The sequence below is a fragment of the Eschscholzia californica genome, unplaced genomic scaffold (genome assembly GCF_041429995.1).
Source record: "Eschscholzia californica isolate CP2 unplaced genomic scaffold, dmEscCali1.0.p SCAF_1, whole genome shotgun sequence".
Taxonomy (NCBI): Eukaryota; Viridiplantae; Streptophyta; class Magnoliopsida; order Ranunculales; family Papaveraceae; genus Eschscholzia; species Eschscholzia californica.
In genome coordinates, this window is record NW_028238198.1 from 85,038,147 (window position 1) to 85,058,766 (window position 20,620).

At 36.5% G+C, this 20,620-nt stretch overlaps 3 protein-coding genes across 3 annotated transcripts; 1 reads left to right on the top strand and 2 right to left on the bottom strand.

Moving 5' to 3' along the window:
- Window positions 1-5,789: 5,789 nt before the first annotated feature.
- On the bottom strand, window positions 5,790-7,469 carry LOC147570375 (B3 domain-containing transcription factor VRN1-like). Its single transcript, XM_086656944.1, has 4 exons — window positions 7,304-7,469; window positions 6,716-7,235; window positions 6,498-6,634; window positions 5,790-6,174 (listed from the first exon to the last, which is right to left on the bottom strand). The coding sequence occupies exons 1-4, from the start codon at window positions 7,376-7,378 to the stop codon at window positions 5,908-5,910; spliced, it is 999 nt and encodes a 332-aa protein (XP_086513070.1). The 5' UTR covers window positions 7,379-7,469; the 3' UTR covers window positions 5,790-5,907.
- A 729-nt stretch (window positions 7,470-8,198) lies between these two features.
- Window positions 8,199-15,374, bottom strand: LOC147570376 (B3 domain-containing transcription factor VRN1-like). The gene is made up of 4 exons (XM_086656943.1): window positions 15,061-15,374; window positions 14,496-14,988; window positions 14,237-14,412; window positions 8,199-8,532 (listed from the first exon to the last, which is right to left on the bottom strand). The coding sequence occupies exons 1-4, from the start codon at window positions 15,133-15,135 to the stop codon at window positions 8,275-8,277; spliced, it is 1,002 nt and encodes a 333-aa protein (XP_086513069.1). The 5' UTR covers window positions 15,136-15,374; the 3' UTR covers window positions 8,199-8,274.
- Window positions 15,375-17,118: 1,744 nt separating this feature from the next.
- LOC147570377 (uncharacterized) lies at window positions 17,119-17,448 on the top strand. The gene has a single exon (XM_086664411.1). The coding sequence runs from the start codon at window positions 17,119-17,121 to the stop codon at window positions 17,446-17,448; it is 330 nt and encodes a 109-aa protein (XP_086520537.1).
- The last annotated feature ends 3,172 nt before the right edge of the window (window positions 17,449-20,620 follow it).

The window sequence follows — 20,620 nt, forward strand, 5'->3', positions numbered from 1 at the left end:
AAGAACTAGGGTTTTATAATATGAATCCTAGCTAGTAGGATTTGTTAACAGAAGAGAGATACTTACTTGATTAAGAAACCCTCGTTTGGATTTGGAATCGTGAAAATGTGAGAAGAGAGAGAGTTGTTATTGAAAAAATAGAATCGCTTTAATCTTTGAATTATGCTTTTATTTTAATGTTCTTGCGTTGTTTCCAAGCAATTGAAAGATGCTTGTTTTCCCGCGCTTTCTAACGGTTGATTTTGGGTTTGGGAAGTCCTATGAGCACCCTACCCGCATACTAAGCCCAACTTCCATGCTCGTTGTAATTTTAGTGAGTACGGCCACGCTTTTCAAAATCACTTTTTTCGACGCTTTTGAAACCATTTTTCACCAGGCTATTGTGGGGGTCACTTTTTTGTGAAGCTTCTGGGAGCCACTTTTGGTGACGCTTTAGTATTACTTTCGGGATAATTTGACAATGTTTTGGGATCGTTTCCGGACACGCTTTTTTGTTTCACTTTTGACAACACTTGTGTTGTAGGTGTGGCAATCAGGTTTAGGAGCGTTTAAAAGCACTTTCCCAAAATTGCTATAGGCGCCTTCCGTGAGTGTTCGACCCTTAGAGTTATTTCTTTGTCTCTTTTCAAGCTCGGGCTCTCCCATCTTTCTATCTCTCCTAAGAAAATCAACAAAATCTGGAGATCTTATGCTTGAAGACTAATGGGTTTTTTTTTATTTCCTTATAATTGAAGACCTTAAACCAAATTTATGTTTTTGCTTTCTTTCGTGGTGTTTAACGATAATATTTGTTGATGGATTTTTTATTTCCTTTACGGGTTTTTGATGGTTTAATTTTTTATTGATTTCCAGATTAAAAATTGAGAAAGAAAGTAGAGAGAGAAAGAAACAATAACGAAGAGGGAGAAGAAGGTGTTTGGAAGGCGGACACAGTGGGAAGGCCCCTATAACAGTTTTAGGAGGCGCTTATAAATGCTCCCATCTGATCGAATCAGGTCCCACGTGCTTATTATACCATCCGGTCGGACATGTGCTGTTTTAGGATTTTATACCCATTAAAGTTGTCCCTCGTGGAGGTTGGTCAGTCTGTTTTCAGGTTTATATACACATTAGAGTTATGGGGCTGGCTCAGGCACGTTATTTCTAAAATCCTAGTGTCCAAAGTCCCTCCAAATCCGTCAAGTTAGAATTAATGCAAAGGCCCAGTAGATTACTTGAACTTAACAAAAATTGAGAAGTTCGTGTTGGGAATTAAACCCTTATACTAGTGTTTATAGCGGAAATAAGACATCTAATGTCTACACTAGTATCCCCAGGATCACATGCAAAACTAGTAATTAAACTAATGGAGATAGTAGATTACCTTAATCGCTTTTCCCTCGAACTAGTTGAATTGATTAAAGAAGACCAAGAGCTTCAAGTGTAGCTCCTCTACTTGGGACACGAGCAATCAATTTGATCTCCCACCTTGTTGTATAGCTAGCACACCAATGGTGATTGGAAAGAAGAACACCTTCTTCTTTGACTAGATTGATAGTAATGGGAATTAGCTCACTTTCTCCTCTCTACTTGATGTGGTAGAGTAAGAAAGCTTAGAGAGAAATTCCACACCTTATTCTCTGCCCTAAGAGTGTTTATATAGAACCCTAATAAGAATCCACCTCCTTTTAGGTTTCCCAAAACACCATTTAGAATAAGATTTAGGGAAATAGTCGAAAATAGCAACTATTGGTATTTTCTCAATTCCCTAAGGATATGACGTCCAAACCCAGCCAAAATTGTCAGATTTAATGTTCATAACATAAGGAAACGTCCCTCCAAAAATCAGCCCAATCCGAGCCCTAGAAGTGCCCGAATCGGCTAAGGCCCAAAAACCCTGTTTTTGGCCTTTTTGTACTATCTTTGCCTAATTCCTTTTTAGGCCTATGAGATATGTTTATGGGACACTCCCATGATTATATCTCACTCCCACTAGTCATATCCTAGATCAATTTGTCACTCTTATGTGTAACCCGTTGTAGGATCCGATCGAAGTTAGCCGCGAATTACTTCGTAATTCGACGATCGTAGTTGGTCTCTAGCTACAACTCTACGATCCCTAAATCAATCGGACTTGATGATCTTCCACATCAATTATCCTATCCGACAAATTGTTCGCATTGTCACCTTGGTCGAAGGACATCTCCTTGAACTCCTTCAGTTCAACCATTATACGTAAAAGTCATCTAAACATGTTATTTCTTTTACACTGATGGAGCATACGATCCCACTTTTGCTGGATATGGAGCTACTTTTGCGGGATTCGCGAGGGGAAACAATAATAGCAGCAGCTTCCATGACGGAAAGAATTTCGGTCCTTGCACATGAAATGCAGGGGGTCAAAATGGGTCTTCAACTAGCCCTAAAAATGGGTAGGTCTCGGGTTCGAATAGCCACTGATTCACTATTAACTATGACTATCTTAACTAATACTGGGAAAGATCCTCCATGACATGTTATGCGACTATTTCGAGAGATCCGGACGCTATGGGAACAATTTGAGGAGTGCTCCATTGCACATGTATTTCAAGAGATAAATCAGGCAGCCGACTACCTCTCGAAGATGCGACCTGCTAGTGGGACTATTGAGTTGTTACCAATAGAATTACCGGAAGACCTACAAAAGATTTTGAGGGATGATAAAAGGGGTGTTATCAGAGTCCGTCATCTTTAGTTTCTCTAATTTTTATCTTGAATTTATACGGTTTACTTTAGTTGATTCGAACTTTTCATTGGTTAATTTTTTTCATTCTTTCTTTGTAAAGGGTTGGGCCCTTCAACCCGTTGACAATTTCAAACAAAAAATCAAACCACTTCTATTACCTCCCAATTCTTGATGGAGCAGACATTTAACAAACATGTGATGTTGGCAAATACTAACGGTCTTGGATTTCAAGAAGATACTACGCGTGGATGTAGTGGCTCGGCCTGTATTCTCCAACCGAAAACCTCTATTCTGAGAACGGGAGTGCTACATGTACAGATTTTTTGACAAAATACTCGAATTAATGACTCATTTTCATTAAAAGACCAAAGTTGATCAAAGTTTGACTTTGATGCGGACCGTTGTTTTAGAATTTTGTCAAGAATTTTGTCAAAGATTCTTTGTGAATCTTTGTACACTTATCATTTCCCTTTAGAGAATGAAAGGGAAGGTTTAGGTCTTCTAATTTGGAATTGTTAAAGGACCGCTGGTATTTACAGAGCACATTGAGAGAAGAGGGAAAAAGAATACAAATAGATAAAGAGGGAGAAAAAGAGAAAGGAAGAAAAGGGGAGAGGGATCACCAGAGATTGTGACTGGAGGAGGTGACTGCCCCGGAGAGGAAGAGACAAAGTTTCTAGGGTTTTTTTTTCAGTGAGAAGTTTTTAGGGTTTGTGAGTTATCTTTTAATTCAACAAGAATCAAGCCCTCATTTGTAACTAATCAATAATTCAAGGATGGTCTAAAAACTCTTTGTAAATTGCACTTAAATGCCCTGGCTGTCAATACCATCAGCCTTTGGTTATTGTACTTGAGTTTGTCATTGAGGATTTGAGGGGTAGATCTCATCTCACAATAAAGTTGATGGTGGACTCACAGTGACATCTTTTATTCATACAAGTTTTTAATCAACAAATCAATGACATTATAGCTCTTTGCACCAAAGAGGAAAATCTACTAGTACTACACAAGAAGAAAAATAAATCAGGCTGACTGACCAAAAGACAAAGAAAAAGAGGTTCCCTTTCCAAAGTAAATTTTAAACCAAATTGGTGTAAGATCCTCTCTTTTTTGTGTTAGTACCCTAGCTGTTGAATGAAAGGATCCTGTTTTTTCTTATTTACTCTCACAAAATTAAAGTTTGACAAAAACAAACCAAATTTTAGGGCCCGCAAAATGTTGGGCTTTGGATAACTATGTTTTTAGAATTTTTGTTTTTGAGAAATTCTATTCATCCCTCCATTTTGGTCCCTCCCTCAATTTCAGATCCAGGCGACCTTCGTCTGAAAAACCAGACGAAGGTTCCGGCGAAGGGACAATTCCCTTCACTGGAATTTAGAGAGAGAAACAGAAGAGAGAGACGTAGAAGATAGAGACAGAAGAGAGAGGGAATCAGAGTAAGGAATGAAAACATAAAGAGGAAGAGAGTCGTCGGCCGAAATTAGGGTTGGAGGGTCGCCGGAGTTTATGGTGGTGTGAAGGGAAGAGGGAGGAAGAAGAAATTTTTTTTTTTATTTCACCAAATATTGTTTGGAAGAAACAAAAAATATTTGTTACCACCCAAAATTTTGTATCCCGAAAAACTTTTTTATTTCTCCAAAACATCGACCTTATGAAATATACTGGGGAGTTTATTGACAATGAGAATGGAATTGGGCCCGAGAATAAATAACACGAGAAGATAAAATTGCTGACCTCATATAATCTTTTTGCTTCATCCCCTATTTCAGGCCCATTTGTTGTAATTGAATAACATTTTGGGTTAGTTCTATTTTGCCCCCCTAAAGATGACCAGCTTCCCTTGAACTACATCTTTGTCCTATTTCTTTTAGTGACTTGTATTTTCACTTTCAAATTTGCCCCCTCTTTTCATTTTAATTTCTTTTGTCGGATTTAGATATTTGATCAGTTAATGGACAATAAAAGTATACTTGCTAGAAAAAAGATAATGAAATATTAGAAAGAGAAAGACGGAGATGGGACTCAATAATCGAATTTTGGCCACGGTAAGAGGATCTTCCACCGCCAATCTTCATTTATTCATCATTGTAATCATCATATTAGACATCTTCATCATCCTATCATGTTACAAAGAATCGGAACTCACTAATAAGCATCAAATCAATTAAGTACACAAGTCATTGGTATTAGGTCATTTGTTATTACATTCCATTATTGATGCAAATGTATAGACTTTTTAGAAATTTCAACCATACACGCTGTGGAACCCACAACATTTTGCACCTGAAGGTCGAACAATAATCTGAATTAAAAATCATTAGTTAAATTAAAGGGTCTTTTGAAAATCAAAGATCTTTTTTTACATCTTCCGACATGATTGATTCTTAGTTTATTAGCTAAAATCCTGGCATTTCAGTCTTTCAGATGATCCATGGAAGAAAATAATACCCTTAATCGACTTTTGTTCATGTTCTTCACAAATAGACTAAAGTCGAAGAAACCAAATTTGGATATGTTCGCTTCTTCACCAACAAACATGATCGTGAGGACGGATAAATTTGTTCGCGAAGACGGGCAGATCTATCATGGAAACCAATAAACCTTCATTTCTCAAGGTTTTGCTTTCGGATTTCACCGATGAGCTTGTAAGTGCTCTTTCTCTGTCAGACACACACTCTCTCTTCTTCTCCACATGAATGGGTATTTCAAAATGTGGCAAATCTAGTTCACAACTATTTTTCCGGTACATTTTAACATCAAATATTGAATTACCCATATAATGTAAGACTACGAGTAAATCTGTACGTTATTTCGGTGGTTCAGTATTTGATGTCGAAATCCCTAAATCTATACATTGTGTACAACATGAAGAGCCTAATCTTGATGATTACTCTCCTTGTGAAAGTAGAAAGGAAAATGCAGCTCAAGAAATCAAAATGAAACGTGGTCGTTCCTCGCTAACACGAAAACCAGGTCAGTATTCGAAGTTTAAGAATAGGAAAAGTAGATGTAGACGACCCAATGAGGTTATTCGTGGGCATCCAAAATTGAAGGAAATGAAATGGCGGACAAAATAGCAAAGTCATTCATGTCTAGACATCCATTCTTCACGAGCTATATGCGAGAAGCCATACAACATCTCTAAGGAAAGCTTAAACAAAAGAACAAAATATTAAGCAAGTAATATTTCCCACTGATATAAGCTATTTTGCTTCGTTTTCTAAGACTCGGAAAATGTTAACATTGATCTTGAAATTCTTGTTATCAACGAGCTCCAAAGCACAAACATCGCCTTCAACTAAATGATTGTCTAACACAAATTGCTTCCACCCCTTTGATACGAAACAATGATTCTGATACTTACAAAAGTAAGGTCCTACGTGCCACTCTCTTCCATCAGGAACTTGAAGGATTAAAGTTTTCGGTTTGCAGGAATTCAAGTACCTCTTCGCAAATTTACTAGGTATAACCTACACGAACAAAAAAAAACATTTCTTTTATAAATTTAATAGAAAATTTAACCAAGACAAATGGGTTATACACTTCCTGAACATAAAGTGCCGATCGAATGTGGGATGATATCAACCCCTGAGAAAACCTCCGACACAATGTTAAGGCCATTGGATCTAACTCGGACTGAAACTAGACTTGTAAGGAAATGATCGTCCAAGGCTTTTCCAATTTACATATACAAAGAAACTACATGTACGGGACAATACTGAGATATATTATAAAGGTACTGGCATATACTAAATTGCATAATGAAACTAACATTTTAGATTTAAAAGCATACCAGACCAAATCTCTTAGACACAAAAGATGGCATCATAGTGATCATGCAGAATGGATATTTGGACTTAAAACCTTTAGATAATTCAACTCCTCTTTCTTTCACCTCCTCATCTTGTTGTATGGACATATCATCTTTACCTGCAATTTTTTTCGATTAAAGGGGCACTAAAATAACCGATACGAAAGTCTAATATCATAAGATTATCGAAGAAAGCTTACCATATTCATCATAGCTTTCATTATCAGAATCAATTGAAATTACTTTGGAGTCATCATTGAAACTACTACTAACTTTTATCCCTCCTTTCGATTTCAAATGATTCAATTCGTTCTTCGTACCCGGATTCTTGGTTGTCCTCTGCTCCTTACATTGATCAATGACATTCAAATTTTCCCCACACCCATTTCCTTCATTTGCAAGAATTCGACTCTCGCTCGGGTAATCCGTTTGCTCTTCTAAATACTTGGTGGTGTAGTAAAGATAATCAATCTCACAACCACTCATATCAAATATAGAAACTTGAAAGTGTGAGTTACCATCATATTTGAATACCAAAAAATGTCCAATACGAATTGAGTAGTATTCCATGAATTGATTCCAACCATTTAGAAATGAAATACGATCATGGGTTTTCATCAATTTCACATGCCAGACTTTACTAGTTTGAATTGGAACCATGAGAAAGGCAAACTCACCCAATTCACTTCCATACTTGTTAGTAAATTTTCTTGGAAGCCCCTGTCAAAAGTAGACATAATTAGATTGAAGAAAGAGAGAGAGGGAGATAAAGAGAGAGAGAGACTAACCAGTCTTTTATCTTGAATGGTGGAAGGGAGGATTATCTTGAAGAAATGAAGTAATGGTATGTTCATCTTCTTCATGTTAGGAAATCAGAGCATCTGTTGGTGTTTCTTGAACAGAGTTACCAAGCAAGAAGGTAAGAAAACAATGATGTCTTTGGGTTATTGATGTGATCTTTGGTTGTCTATCTAATCTATGGGTTTTGACTCTTCTTCTTCTTCCTCTACCTCAATGAAAGTAGTTGAGAAGGTATTACTACTAGTATCTTATTTAATACATTGATTCCCGAGAAATCAAACCTCCATTTTTAATGCATGCAAGTTATTAGTCTCTTTAAGGAGTATCTTAATTATGTGCAATACCTACCCAATTTTCTGCTTGTCCACCATTAACTCATTCAGAGATTGTTAGTAGTTCTTCAAATGACCAGAATGAATTGCATCAACATTTTCTTGTTCTTATTAAACACTTTAACAAGGTTCTCTTAGGTAGCATTTGCCACATGAACTTTGGCCCTTTGGTTAAACTTTTAACTTTAGGAGTGACTTTTGGCTTGGGCAAAGGGGATCGTTTCGCAGCTCTTTATCCATCACTTTTGTTAACATTGTTTAAGTCAATTTTGGCCACACTTTTGTAGTGACTTTTGACGACACTTAGTGATTCATGCTGTCACTTTTGATGAAATTTTGACGAGTCAAACTTAGGTGTACCAAAGTCAGAAGTGTCGCACATGCACAATCACAATTGACTCGAGGGCGGGATATCTCCCTATTATTGTTTGATATTTGAACAGTCCGAAAACATATATAGTGGGACTTAGAGTTGTAGAAATAGCTTAAAGGAAATATTTTTTTTATGCTTCTTTAGCTCTAAATGGAAATCTCTTGACGAGAGCTTAAATGTGAAAAACAAACTATTAAGCTAGATACTACATCATGTCTTCTAGTAAGCTTCCATACTTTTACACTACTATAAGCTATACTTCTTCATCTTTTGAGTCTCGAATGATAGAAACATTGATCTTGAAGTTCTTAATATCAACCAGCTCCCAAATACAAACATCGCCTTCAGCCAAACGATTGTCTAGTACAAATCTATTCCATCCCTTTGTTACACGACATGCATTCGTCTGAAAGTTAGTATAGACATACCACGTTCTTCCATCAGGAACCTGAAGAATGAGACTGGACGGTTTCTTATTCAAGTACGTATTGGCGAAGTGACTTGGTATACACTGCCAACAAAACAAAGATATTTTTCATAAATTTACTAGAAGGAAGTACGCGTATAAGATGAACTGTAATACTATAAAGATAGGCTATCACAGGCGAGCCTATCTCCCTCTTTTATAAACTATATGTTGGTATCACTTAACCTCTAGATCACACAACTAAGAAGCTAGCATACACAAGAAGTTAGTGTAAGAAATTCTAAGAACTCTATTTTATTTTCCAATCAATCATTCTTAAGGTTTATTACAAGTTTATTTATACTAATGAGAATCTAAAGAAGAAGAGAAAGAAAGATTAGAAAAGTAGTTAGTTAACTAAACAGATTTTAGTTGTAACTAACTTTAGTTAGTTATTCTTGTTGCAGGTTGACTTAGTCAGAAGACTTCCTTGACTCGGTTTGACCAGAGAGCATCTTGGCTTGACTTGACATTGGTCTTCTTGACTTGACTTGACATTGGTCTTCTTAGCTTGACTTGACATTGGTCTTCTTGACTAAGTCTTTGGTCAACATGACCTAGATATAAAAGGCAAAGATTTGCCCTAATCCCTCATTTCGGCCTCTCTCTATTTCTCTGTAAAAACCCTAGATTCACAGCCCCCCTCAAACTCATGGTGAGGAGCTGCGATGAAGCATGAGTTTGCTTCGAAAATAAGAGAAGAGATCAAATGAAACCCCCTTGGTAAAAATATCAGCGAGTTGCTCCTTCGTTGAGAGATGGTGAATCACCAAAGTTCCATTCGAAACTAGATCTCTGACATAGTGAAAATCGACCTCTATATGCTTCGTTCTAGCATGAAATATTGGATTTGAGGCCAAATATTTCGCACTAATGTTATCACAGTAGAGAAGCAAAGGTTTCTTCAATGAACAACCAAGTTCATCCATGAGGTACGTAATCCAAACCATTTCTGTAGCAGTGTTCGATAAAGCTTTATATTCTGCTTCCGTTGAGGATTTGGCTACTGTTGCTTGCTTTTTCGAGCACCAAGAAATTAGGGTTTTACCCAAGAACACACAATAGCCTCCTGTTGACTTACGAGAATCAGGGCAACCAGCCCAATCCGAGTCTGAATAGGCTGTTAATGTTGTTAAGTCAGTAGGAGAAATCAACAGACCTGAACCCAAAGTCCCTTTTACATATCGCAAGATCTTCTTTACCAATACTAAATGAGTATTTGTTGGTTTGTGCATGAACTGAGCGGCACAATTCACTGCAAATGAAAGATCAGGACGAGTCAAAGTGAGGTATTGTAAAGCCCCCACTAGACTTCTGTATTCTGTTGGACTTGGTAGCTCTTCTCCATCTGTAAGTGAGATTCTTTTACCATCTGATACTGGTAGTCTTGATGGTTTTGAATTCAATAAGTCTGCTTTTTGAAGTAATTGAAGTGCATATTTGTTCTGTGTGAGAATGATAGACCCTTGTTGTGGAGAATTAGTTACCTCAATGCCCAGAAAGTAAGCTAATGACCCCAAATCCTTCATTTTGAAAACCAAACTCAACTCCTTGATGAGACAATTTATTTGGGAGTCAGAGCTTCCTGTTAGGATGATATCATCCACATATAATAATAAGATCATGTTGCCTGCACTTGAGTGATATACAAACATGGAGTGATCTGTTTTGCTCTTGTGAAAACCATAAGTGTATAGAAAGTTAGCAAATTTGTTAAACCATGCTCTTGGTGCTTGCTTTAGCCCATATAGGGCTTTGTGTAAATGACACACATAAGATTCTTTTCCAGACTGAATAAAACCAGATGGTTGGACCATAAAAACATCTTCATCAAGAGTTCCATGAAGGAAAGCATTTGAGACATCTAACTGCTTGATGTGCCATGATTTAGTAACTGCAATAGTGAGTACTATTCTAATGGTGTTTGATTTGACCACTGGGCTGAAAGTTTCTGCATAATCAACTCCTTCTTGTTGATGAAAACCCTTAGCCACAAGTCTGGCTTTATATCTTTCTATTGTACCATCACTCTTTTGTTTGAGTTTAAAAACCCACTTGCAGCCTAGAACATTCATACTTTTATGATATGGTACTAGTGACCAAGTCTTATTGTCCAAAAGAGCTTGGTATTCATCTTGCATAGCTTTTGTCCATTCAATGTGTTTGGCTGCCTCTTTGTAAGTAGTTGGCTCAGTGGGTAATTGTAGAATAGACAAATATGCAACATTGATATTGTGAGGTGATGTAAAATGTGCCACAAAATCAGAAGGAAGAGTTTTACTTTTGATTATACCATTCATCCCTCTAGTAGTGACCTGTCTAGGCTGTTGGATAGGAACCAAACCAAGCTGAGATGCTGGTGTACTAGTTCTAGGATTAGCAATGCCCATCTCACTTGGAGATTGTGTTCTAGGTACTGAATTGGCTGGTGAACTAGTAGAAATACTAGGTGTCCCTAATTCAGTAGAAGACTGGATAGGAAACATAGAGGGAAAAGGTAATGATATGTGTGGTGATGTTTGCTGATCACTACTAGGCTGGGTTTGAGAGATGAGCATGAAAGGAAAACTATGCTCATCAAAAACTACATGCCTAGATATATAAAGTCTCTTGGTAGAAGGATCATAACATCTATAACCCTTATGTTCATTGCTATAACCAAGAAATACACAAGAGATACTCTTTGGACTGAGTTTATCTTGTCTTAGTATTCCTAAATTGGAAAAACAGGCACATCCAAAGATCCTAAATTGAGTATAATCAGGAGGCACATGGAATAGTGACTCATAAGGAGAAATACCCTGAAGAGTTTTTGTGGGTATTCTATTTATGATATAAACTGCAGTATTGAAAGCATCAAACCAAAGAAATTTTGGTAAATGACAATGGAAAGACATAGTGTTACCTAATTCTGTGATATGTCTGTGCTTTCTTTCTGCCTTGCCATTCTGTTGTGGAGTATATGGACAAGAACACCTGAATATTATCCCATTTGTGTCCAAAAACTTTCTGAAATCTCCATGTTTCAATTCTGGAGCCCCATCAGATTGAAAATATACTATCTTTTCTTTTAATAGATTCTCAGCTGCAGCCTTGAAATGAATAAAACATTTTGTGCTGTCAGATCTAGCTTTCATAGCATATATCCAACTAAACTTGCTGAAATCATCTAGAAAGAGAATATAATACTTTGCTCCATTTGGGGTTGAAACAGGAGCTGGTCCCCATATGTCACAGTGAACCAAGTATAGGGGAGTATTAGTGGTAGTAGTAGACTCCTCAAATGGCAGACATTTGCTCTTGCCTAAAGCACAAGACTTGCACAAAGTCTTCTCATGAGTTGTTGATAATGCTATCTTCTGTTCATTGTGTAGTTGAGTAATAATACCATTGTGGGAATGACCCAATCTTGCATGCCATATGTCATATTGAACTGCAGTGAGAGCCATATGAGCTGAGATGATCCTATCTTTCAATATCTTGTTATGAACCTCTATGGGATATAGATTTTGTTTCATAGGACCCTCAGCCAATATCTTCTTTGTGCATAAATCTTTTATAGTATAGCCCCAAGGTAGAAGCTCAATTGAGCATGAGTTATCTCTTGTAAACTTTGACACAGATAAGAGGTTCCTTTTGAGATTTGGAACACATAGCACCTTGTTTAGTTCAAAAGAATGAGTGGCAGTGGATAAATCAGAAGACCCAGTGTCAGTAATAGGAAGAAATTTGCCACTGCCTACCATGACAGCCTCTGTCCCTTTATAGGTCTGAATTGATTTTAATATAGAAGCACTATGAGTCATATGACTGCTTGCTCCTGTGTCTGCTAACCATGCTGTATTTTGATCAGTTGTAGTTGTAGTAACAACATGACACTCTTCTGCTGTAATATCAGATGATTCACAGTCAAAGAACACATCTTCTTCCATATTTTGAACAATAGCAGTGTGACACTCTTGAAAAATATCATCATCATTTGAACTATGATAACTTTGAAACACATTAGAATCATATAATTCTGCATTATTACATTCTAATAAGACTTCATCCTCATAAAGATAAGACTGTGAATCTTGCATATGTGTAGAATTTTCTAAGGGAAGATCTTGTTTATCTTGTTTATCTTGTGATTCAGAGTGGTAGCCTATATGATTCTTGTTTTGTTGATATCTAAAATAACAGACACCTGCTGAATGCCACCATCTTTTACAAATTCCACAAGGGACTTTTGAGAAATCAAAGTCATCTGCCCTTTTTCCTTTATAGTGTTGATTTGATCCTCCTGAGACTTGAGGGGATGATATATTCTCATCTTTTTTTACCATGGGTTGATTCTTATAATAAGAAGGAGAGGGTTTATAACTCTGTCTAGTTTGTTGTTGTTGATTATATCTCCTTACATAATAAGCTTCATGATCAACTTCTCTTGATAATAACCATTGTTCATGTTGTATTAACCTAGACTTTAATTGAGCAAATGTTAAGTGCTCATTGTTTGCCCTCACAGCAATAGTAAATTGATCATAATCAACACTTAGCCCTTGAATAGCAACTCTTACTAGTTCTGATTCATTTACTTTGTCATTAACAGATAGTAAAGAATCAGAAATTTGTTTCAATTCCCTGAGATAAACAGATATAGTAGAGTTTCCCTTTTTTATATTTTGCAATTTTTTTCTCAATTGGTCTTTTTGAGATTCAAGGCCTTCATTGTTTGTAAGAACAAGATAATCCCAAATTTCCTTAGCAGTTTGAAGGCCATAAGTATCATAGTAAATAGATTTGGAAAGAGTACTTTTGAGATAAGATTTCACAAAGTTCTCTTTACTCCTCCACTGTATAAAATCTGGGTTGATTTGTTCAACTCCATGAATGAAAGTAAGCTGTGGAGGTGCTTCTATTGTGCCAGTGACAAACCCTAGTAACTCATAAGTACTAAGAAGGGTTTCTATTTGATCTTTCCACATGAGAAAGTTAGAATCATCTAACTTTTCAGTTATGAAACTAGTAACTGATGAAATTGGAGGCAGATTACCTGAAATTGAAGTCATCTGAAGAAAGCTTGAAGAAAAGCCCGGAAAAACAGTAAGTATAGTTGTAATTTGTTGTAATTTTGATCAAAATCTTTGAAATCTTGACTATAATCTTGAATCTTCTGAATTTTGATGTTGAATTTTCTGAATTTTGATATTGAATGTTGAATTTTCTGAATGTTGAATGTTTTCTTTGTTGCGAGATGATGATGATGATTGTTATTGAGCTCGAAGAACCCTAGCTTTTGGATCACAAAAGACCTAGACTGATACCATGTAAGAAATTCTAAGAACTCTATTTTATTTTCCAATCAATCATTCTTAAGGTTTATTACAAGTTTATTTATACTAATGAGAATCTAAAGAAGAAGAGAAAGAAAGATTAGAAAAGTAGTTAGTTAACTAAACAGATTTTAGTTGTAACTAACTTTAGTTAGTTATTCTTGTTGCAGGTTGACTTAGTCAGAAGACTTCCTTGACTCGGTTTGACCAGAGAGCATCTTGGCTTGACTTGACATTGGTCTTCTTGACTTGACTTGACATTGGTCTTCTTAGCTTGACTTGACATTGGTCTTCTTGACTAAGTCTTTGGTCAGAACATGACCTAGATATAAAAGGCAAAGATTTGCCCTAATCCCTCATTTCGGCCTCTCTCTATTTCTCTGTAAAAACCCTAGATTCACAGTTAGGTTTTGAAGTTAAGATATAGTTACCAGACTAAAGTTTTTAGTTACATGAGATGGCCACATAGTAATCATGCAAAAAGGATATTTGGACACAAAAGCTTTAGATGATTCAAATCCTCTTTCTTTCACTTCCCTCATCTTTTCACAAGTAACACCAACACTTTCATTTGTTTCCTTCTCTTGATTGAAAGAACCACCTCTACCTGCAGTTTTCTAATACTTCAATTAAGCGGCAAGACGGTAACCAAAACGACAGAAGCGCACAAGATTATCGAATAAAACTTACCATATTCGTTGTAACTTTCAGTATCAGAATCAATTGAAATCACTTTTAGCCCTAATCTTTTCGATTTAAATCGATTCAATTCATTCTTCGTATGAGGATTCTTAGTTGTCCTATGTTCTTCACATTGATCAATGACATTCAAATTTTCTCCACACCCATTTCCATCTTTTGCAAGAATTCCACTCTCGCTCGGGTAATCAGGTTGTTTTTCTAAATGCTTGGTGGTGTAGTAAGAATAATCAATCTCACAACAACTCATATCAAAAATAGAAACTTGAAAGTGTGAGTTACCATCATATTTGAATACCAAAAAATGTCCAATACGAATCGAGTAGTATTCCATGAATTGATTCCAACCATTTTGAAATGAAATTTGATCATGGGTTTTCATCAATTGCACATGCCACACTTTACTACTTTGAATTGGAACCTTGAGAAAGGCAAACTCCCCCAATTCACTTCCATACTTGTTAGTAAATTTTCTTGGAAGCCCCTGTCGAAAAGAAACATAAATAGATTGAAGAAAGAAAGATGGAGAGGGAGAGAAAGAGAGAGAGAGACTAACCAGTCTTTTATCTTGAATGGTGGAAGGGAGGATTATCTTGAAGAAATGAAGTAATGAAGATGATGATTTGTTCATCTTGGGAAATCAGAGCATCTGTTGGTGGTTCTTGAACAGAGTAACCAAGAAGGTAAGAAAGATCATGTACTTTTGGTTTCTTGATGTGATCTTTGATTGTCTATCTAATCTATGGGTTTTTGACTCTTCTTCTTCCTCGACCTGAATGAAAGTGGTTGATGAGATATTACTATCTTATTTAATACCTTAGATTCCCGAGAATTGAGGCGGCAATTTTTTAGTTAATCAAGTTAGGGTGTAGTATTAGTTACTTTCTAATGGTCTATTTAATAGGTTGAGGGGGTAAACTCAATTACTAATTATAACTGAAAGGGTAAACTCAAAAAACCGTTTCTCAACGCTAGAAACAGGTCCCTTTACTAAAGACCTTCTTAAATATGTTATATTATCTACCCAATTCTTTACTTGTCCACCATTAACTCATTCAGAGGTTGTTAGTTTTTAATATGGACAGCATGAAGCATCTAACATATTCTTCTTCTTATTGAACATTTAGGCCAAGGGATTATACTTTGGCCCTTTGGTTATACTTAAGGAGTGACTTTTGGTTTGGGCCAAGGGGTTCATTTAGCGACGCTTTATCCATTACTTTTGTTAACATGGTTTAAGGTCACTTTTGCCCACACTTTTGTAGTGACTGGTTAACATTGTTTTGGTCACTTTTAGCCACGCTTTTGCAATTGCTTTTGTCAACTTTGTATAGGTCACTTTTGGCAACACTTTTGCAGTAACTTTTGATGACACTTTTATTGCCACTTTTGATGACATTTTGATTTTGATTAGTCAAAATTAGATGCACCAAGTGGCACATGCCAATTGACTTGAGGGTGGAATATCTCCCTCTTATAGTTTGTAAGTTTGGTATCTCGAAGTTCAAAAAAAAAAAAAAAGAGTTTGGTATCTGGATGATCTGAAAACATAGTTGGCCATCCGACATAAAATGGTAGAAATAACTTTTTCAGGTAATGACTATTTTATGTCAACTTTAGGTTTATGTCAACTTTTTCAGGTAATGACGATGTTTTGGGATCGTTTCCGGACATGCTTTTTTGTTTCACTTTTGACAACACTTGTGTTGTAGGTGTGGCAATCAGGTTGGGGAGAGTTTAAAAGCACTTTCCAAAATTGCTATAGGCGCCCTTCGTGAATGTTCGACCCTTAGAGTTCTTTCTTTGTCTCTTTTCAAGCTCGGGCTCTCCCATCTCTCTATCTCTCCTAAGAAAATCAATAAAATCTGGAGATCTTAAGCTTGAAGATAAATGAGTTTTTTTTTTATGTCCTTAGGATTGAAGACCTTAAACCAAATCTATGTTTTTGATTTCTTTCGTGGTGTTTAACGATAATATTTATTGATAGATTTTTTATTTTCTTTACGGGTTTTTGATGGTTTAATTTTTAATTGATTTCCAGGTTAAAATTAGAGAAAGAAAGTAAAAAGAGAGAATGAAACAATAAAGAAGAAGGAGAAGAAGAAGGTGCTTGGGAGGCGGATAAAGAAGGAAGGCCCCTATAACAATTTTGGGAGGCACCTATAGATGCTCCCATCTGGTCGGATCGGGTGCCACCTGCTTAATACACCATCCGGTCGGACATGTGGGATTTTAGGATTTTATGCCCATTAAAGTTGTCCCTCATGGGGTTGGGTCAGTCTGTTTCTAAGACTTTATACACATTAAAGTTATCGGGCAGGCTCAGACACGTTATTTTTAAAATCCTAGTGTCCAAAATCCCTCCAAATCCGTCAAGTTAGAATTAATGCAAAGGCCCAGTAGATTACTTGAACTTAACGAAAATCGAGAAGTTCTACCATTATAAGTGAAAGTCATCTAAACATGGTATTTCTTTTACACTAATGGAGCATACGATCCCACTTTTGCTGGATATGGAGCTATTTTGCAGGATTCGCGAGGGGAAACAATAATAGCAGCAACTTCCATGAGGAAAAGAATTTCGGTCCTTGCACATGAAATGCAGGGGGTCAAAATGGGTCTTCAACTAGCCTTAAAAATGGGCAGGTCTCGGGTTCGAATAGCCACTGATTCACTATTAACTGTGACTATCGTAACTAATACTGGGAAAGATCCTCCATGGCATGTTATGCGACTATTTCGAGAGATCCGGACGCTATGGGAACGATTTGAGGAGTGCTCCATTGCACATGTTTTTCGAGAGATAAATCAGGCAGCCGACTACCTCTCGAAGATGCGACCTGCTAGTGGGACTATTGAGTTGTTACCAACAGAATTACCGGAAGACCTACAAAAGATTTTGAGGGATGATAAAAGGGGTGTTATCAGAGTCCGTCATCCTTAGTTTCTCTGTTTTTTTATCTTGATTTTGAATTTATATGGTTAACTTTAGTTGATTCGAACTTTTCATTGGTTAATTTTTTCATTCTTTCTTTGTAAACGGTCGGGCCCTTCAACCCGTTGACAATTTCAAACAAAAAAAATCAAACCACTTCTATTACCTCCCAATTCTTGATGGAGCAGACATTTAACAAAAGACCTGAAAAAGATTTTGAGGGATGATAAAAGGGGTGTTATCAGAGTCCGTCATCCTTAGTTTCTCTGTTTTTTTATCTTGATTTTGAATTTATATGGTTAACTTTAGTTGATTCGAACTTTTCATTGGTTAATTTTTTCATTCTTTCTTTGTAAACGGTCGGGCCCTTCAACCCGTTGACAATTTCAAACAAAAAAAATCAAACCACTTCTATTAACTCCCAATTCTTGATGGAGCAGACATTTAACAAACATGTGATGTTGGCAAATACTAACGGTCTTGGATTTTAGGAAGATACTACGCGTGGATGTAGTGGCTCGGCCTGTATTCTCCAACCGAAAACCTCTATTCAGAGAACGGGAGTGCTATATGTACAGATTTTTTTGACAAAATTCTCGAATTAATGACTCATTTTCATTAAAAGACAAAAGCTGATCAAAGTTTTTCAAAGTTTGACTTTGATACGGACCGTTGTTTTAGAATTTTGTCAAGAATCTTGTCAAAGATTCTTTGTACACTTATCATTTCCCTTTAGAGAATGAAAGGGAAGGTTTAGGTCTTCTAATTTGGAATTGTTAAAGGACCGCTGGTATTTACAGAGCACATTGAGAGAAGAGGGAAAAGGAATAGAAATAGATAAAGAGGGAGAAAAAGAGAAAGGAAGAAAAGGGGAGAGGGATCACCAGAGATTGTGACGGGAGGAGGCGACTGCCCCGGAGAAGAAGAGACAAAGTTTCTAGGTTTTTTTTTCAGTGGGAAGTTTTTTGGGTTTGTGAGTTATTAATTCAACAAGAATTAAGCCCTCATTTGTAACTGATCAATAATTCAAGGATGGTCTAAAAACTCTTTGTAAATTGCACTTAAATGCCCTGGCTGTAAATACCAACATCCTTTGGTTATTGTACTTGAGTTTGTCATTGAGGATTTGAGGGGTAGATCTCATCTCACAATGAAGTTGATGGTGGACTCACAATGACATCTTTTATTCATACAAGTTTTTAATCAACATATCAATGACATTATAGCTCTTTGCACCAAAGAGGAAAATCTACTAGTACTACACAAGAAGAAAAATAAATCAGGCTGACTGACTGACCAAAAGACAAAGAAAAAGAGGTTCCTTTTTCAAAGTAAATTTTAAACCAAATTGGTGTAAGATCAATTTTTTTTTGTCTTAGTTCCCTAGCAGTTGAATGAAAGGACCCTGTTTTTTTTATTTACTCCCACAAAATTAAAGTTTGACAAAAACAAACCAAATTTTAGGGCCCGCAAATAACACGAGAAGATAAAATTGCTGACCTCACATAATCTTTTTGCTTCATCACCTATTTGAGGCCTTAGTTCAACAAAAAAAAAACCTATTTGAGGCCCATTTGTTGTAATTGAATAACATTTTGCGTTAGTTCTATTTTGGCCCCCTAAAGATGACCAGCTTCCCTTGAACAACATCTTTGTCATATTCTTGTATTTTCACTTCCAAATTTGCCCCCTCTTTTCTTTTTGTCTTCTTTTGTCGGATTTAGATATTTGATCAGTTAATGGACAATAAAAATAGAGTCCATGGGTATATAGACCAAAAATAATTTGATAATAGGTTTATAAACCATTCTTCTCAGATTATGGATTTTTGGTCCTTTTACAGGAAGGGTATAAAGTATGGATAATTTATTGGGTAATACCAAATGTATCCCAATTCAAAAAACCCCGGGTTTTTTGAATTTCCGAGGGTTTTAGGAAACTTTCCCAAAACCCGTGGGCGTGATTTGTGGAGTATCTTTATGCAGCCGAAACAGATTGTGGATCTCACTCTTCATAAAGACACTTTCTCTCTCTAAACCTACTCGATTTGGGTTTTCCACCAAATCTTTATGATTTGTCGAAGAAAAACCCTAAAGAGATCGTTGGAAACAAAACGTTTGCATCCTTTCATCTTCTCCATTCATCTTTTCCATTGAAGAACCTGTTCAGGTGAAAAGGTAAGCTGGTTCATAAACCCCTTTTCGTTATCAAAACGGTTTAAAACGAAACGTGTGTTTCTTTTCATTGAAATCATTATAAATTGTTGTTGCATGTCCTTTTCACTTTCTATTGAAGAGGATTTGTTGATTTTGGTAAAGATTTCTATGTAAATAGGAAGTTTCTTTTCGGTTTAATGGATGTTGAAATCGTTTAGGGTTTTTTCGTTCATTTTTTTTAACAAAACAGGGTACAAAATCGGTTTTGTTTCATGAATAATAGATCTTTGGTTTTTTTTGAAGTTAATCTCGACATTAAAATTTTAGTTTTACTTGAAAAACCTAATTCTTCTTTTAAAACTTTTATTTTTGTCTAAAAATAAGATACTTTTGTGTTAAAAAAAGGCCAGCGCTTTGGGGAAAGCTAAATAGTTTCCGGGGTGTGAAATTTTAAAGGGAATATGCAAATTTTTGAAAAGTTTCCGGGGAAACATATTTTATGGGGAATATGGTTCAAAATAAAAAACTCTCCCCTCACCTCCCTCCACCTCACCTCACCTCCCTCCACCTCATCTTCTCTCTCTTCTCCGATAGGTCGCCGGCCGGAAAATTTTTCTGGCCGGTGACCATGAATTTTTTTTTTTTCTCTCGCATCTCTCTCTCTCTAAACTCCGGCGAAGGGAAACCCCCTTCGCCGAAGTTTAGAGAGAGAGAGATGTGAGAGAAATTTTTTTTTTTTTTTTTCATGGTCGCCGGCCGGAAAATTTTTCGGCCGGCGACCTATCGGAGAAGAGAGAGAAGATGAGGTGGAGAGAGAAGATGAGGTGGAGGGAGAGAAGTGAGGTGGAGAGAGAGAGAGAGCTGAGGTGGAGAAGCTATTTTGCTTTCCCCCTAAATAAAATTGTCAAACAAAATTGATCAATTTTTGACCAAGTCTTCACACCCCGGAAACTATTTAGCTTTCCCCAAAGCGCTGGCCTAAAAAAAACCTATAATTTCTTGAAAATGAAACCATTATTTTTGTT

Coding starts and splice junctions, on each gene's coding strand:
- LOC147570377 (XM_086664411.1), top strand. CDS start 17,119: ATGGGTCTTCAACTAGCCTTAAAAATGGGCAGGTCTCGGGTTCGAATA.
- LOC147570375 (XM_086656944.1), bottom strand. CDS start 7,378: ATGAAGAAGATGAACATACCATTACTTCATTTCTTCAAGATAATCCTC. Junction 7,236..7,303: donor CCATTCAAGATAAAAGACTG/GTTAGTCTCTCT, acceptor TACTTTTGACAG/GGGCTTCCAAGAAAATTTAC. Junction 6,175..6,497: donor TGTCTAAGAGATTTGGTCTG/GTATGCTTTTAA, acceptor TTGTTCGTGTAG/GTTATACCTAGTAAATTTGC.
- LOC147570376 (XM_086656943.1), bottom strand. CDS start 15,135: ATGAACAAATCATCATCTTCATTACTTCATTTCTTCAAGATAATCCTC. Junction 14,989..15,060: donor CCATTCAAGATAAAAGACTG/GTTAGTCTCTCT, acceptor TCTTTTCGACAG/GGGCTTCCAAGAAAATTTAC. Junction 14,413..14,495: donor TGAAAGTTACAACGAATATG/GTAAGTTTTATT, acceptor AGAAAACTGCAG/GTAGAGGTGGTTCTTTCAAT.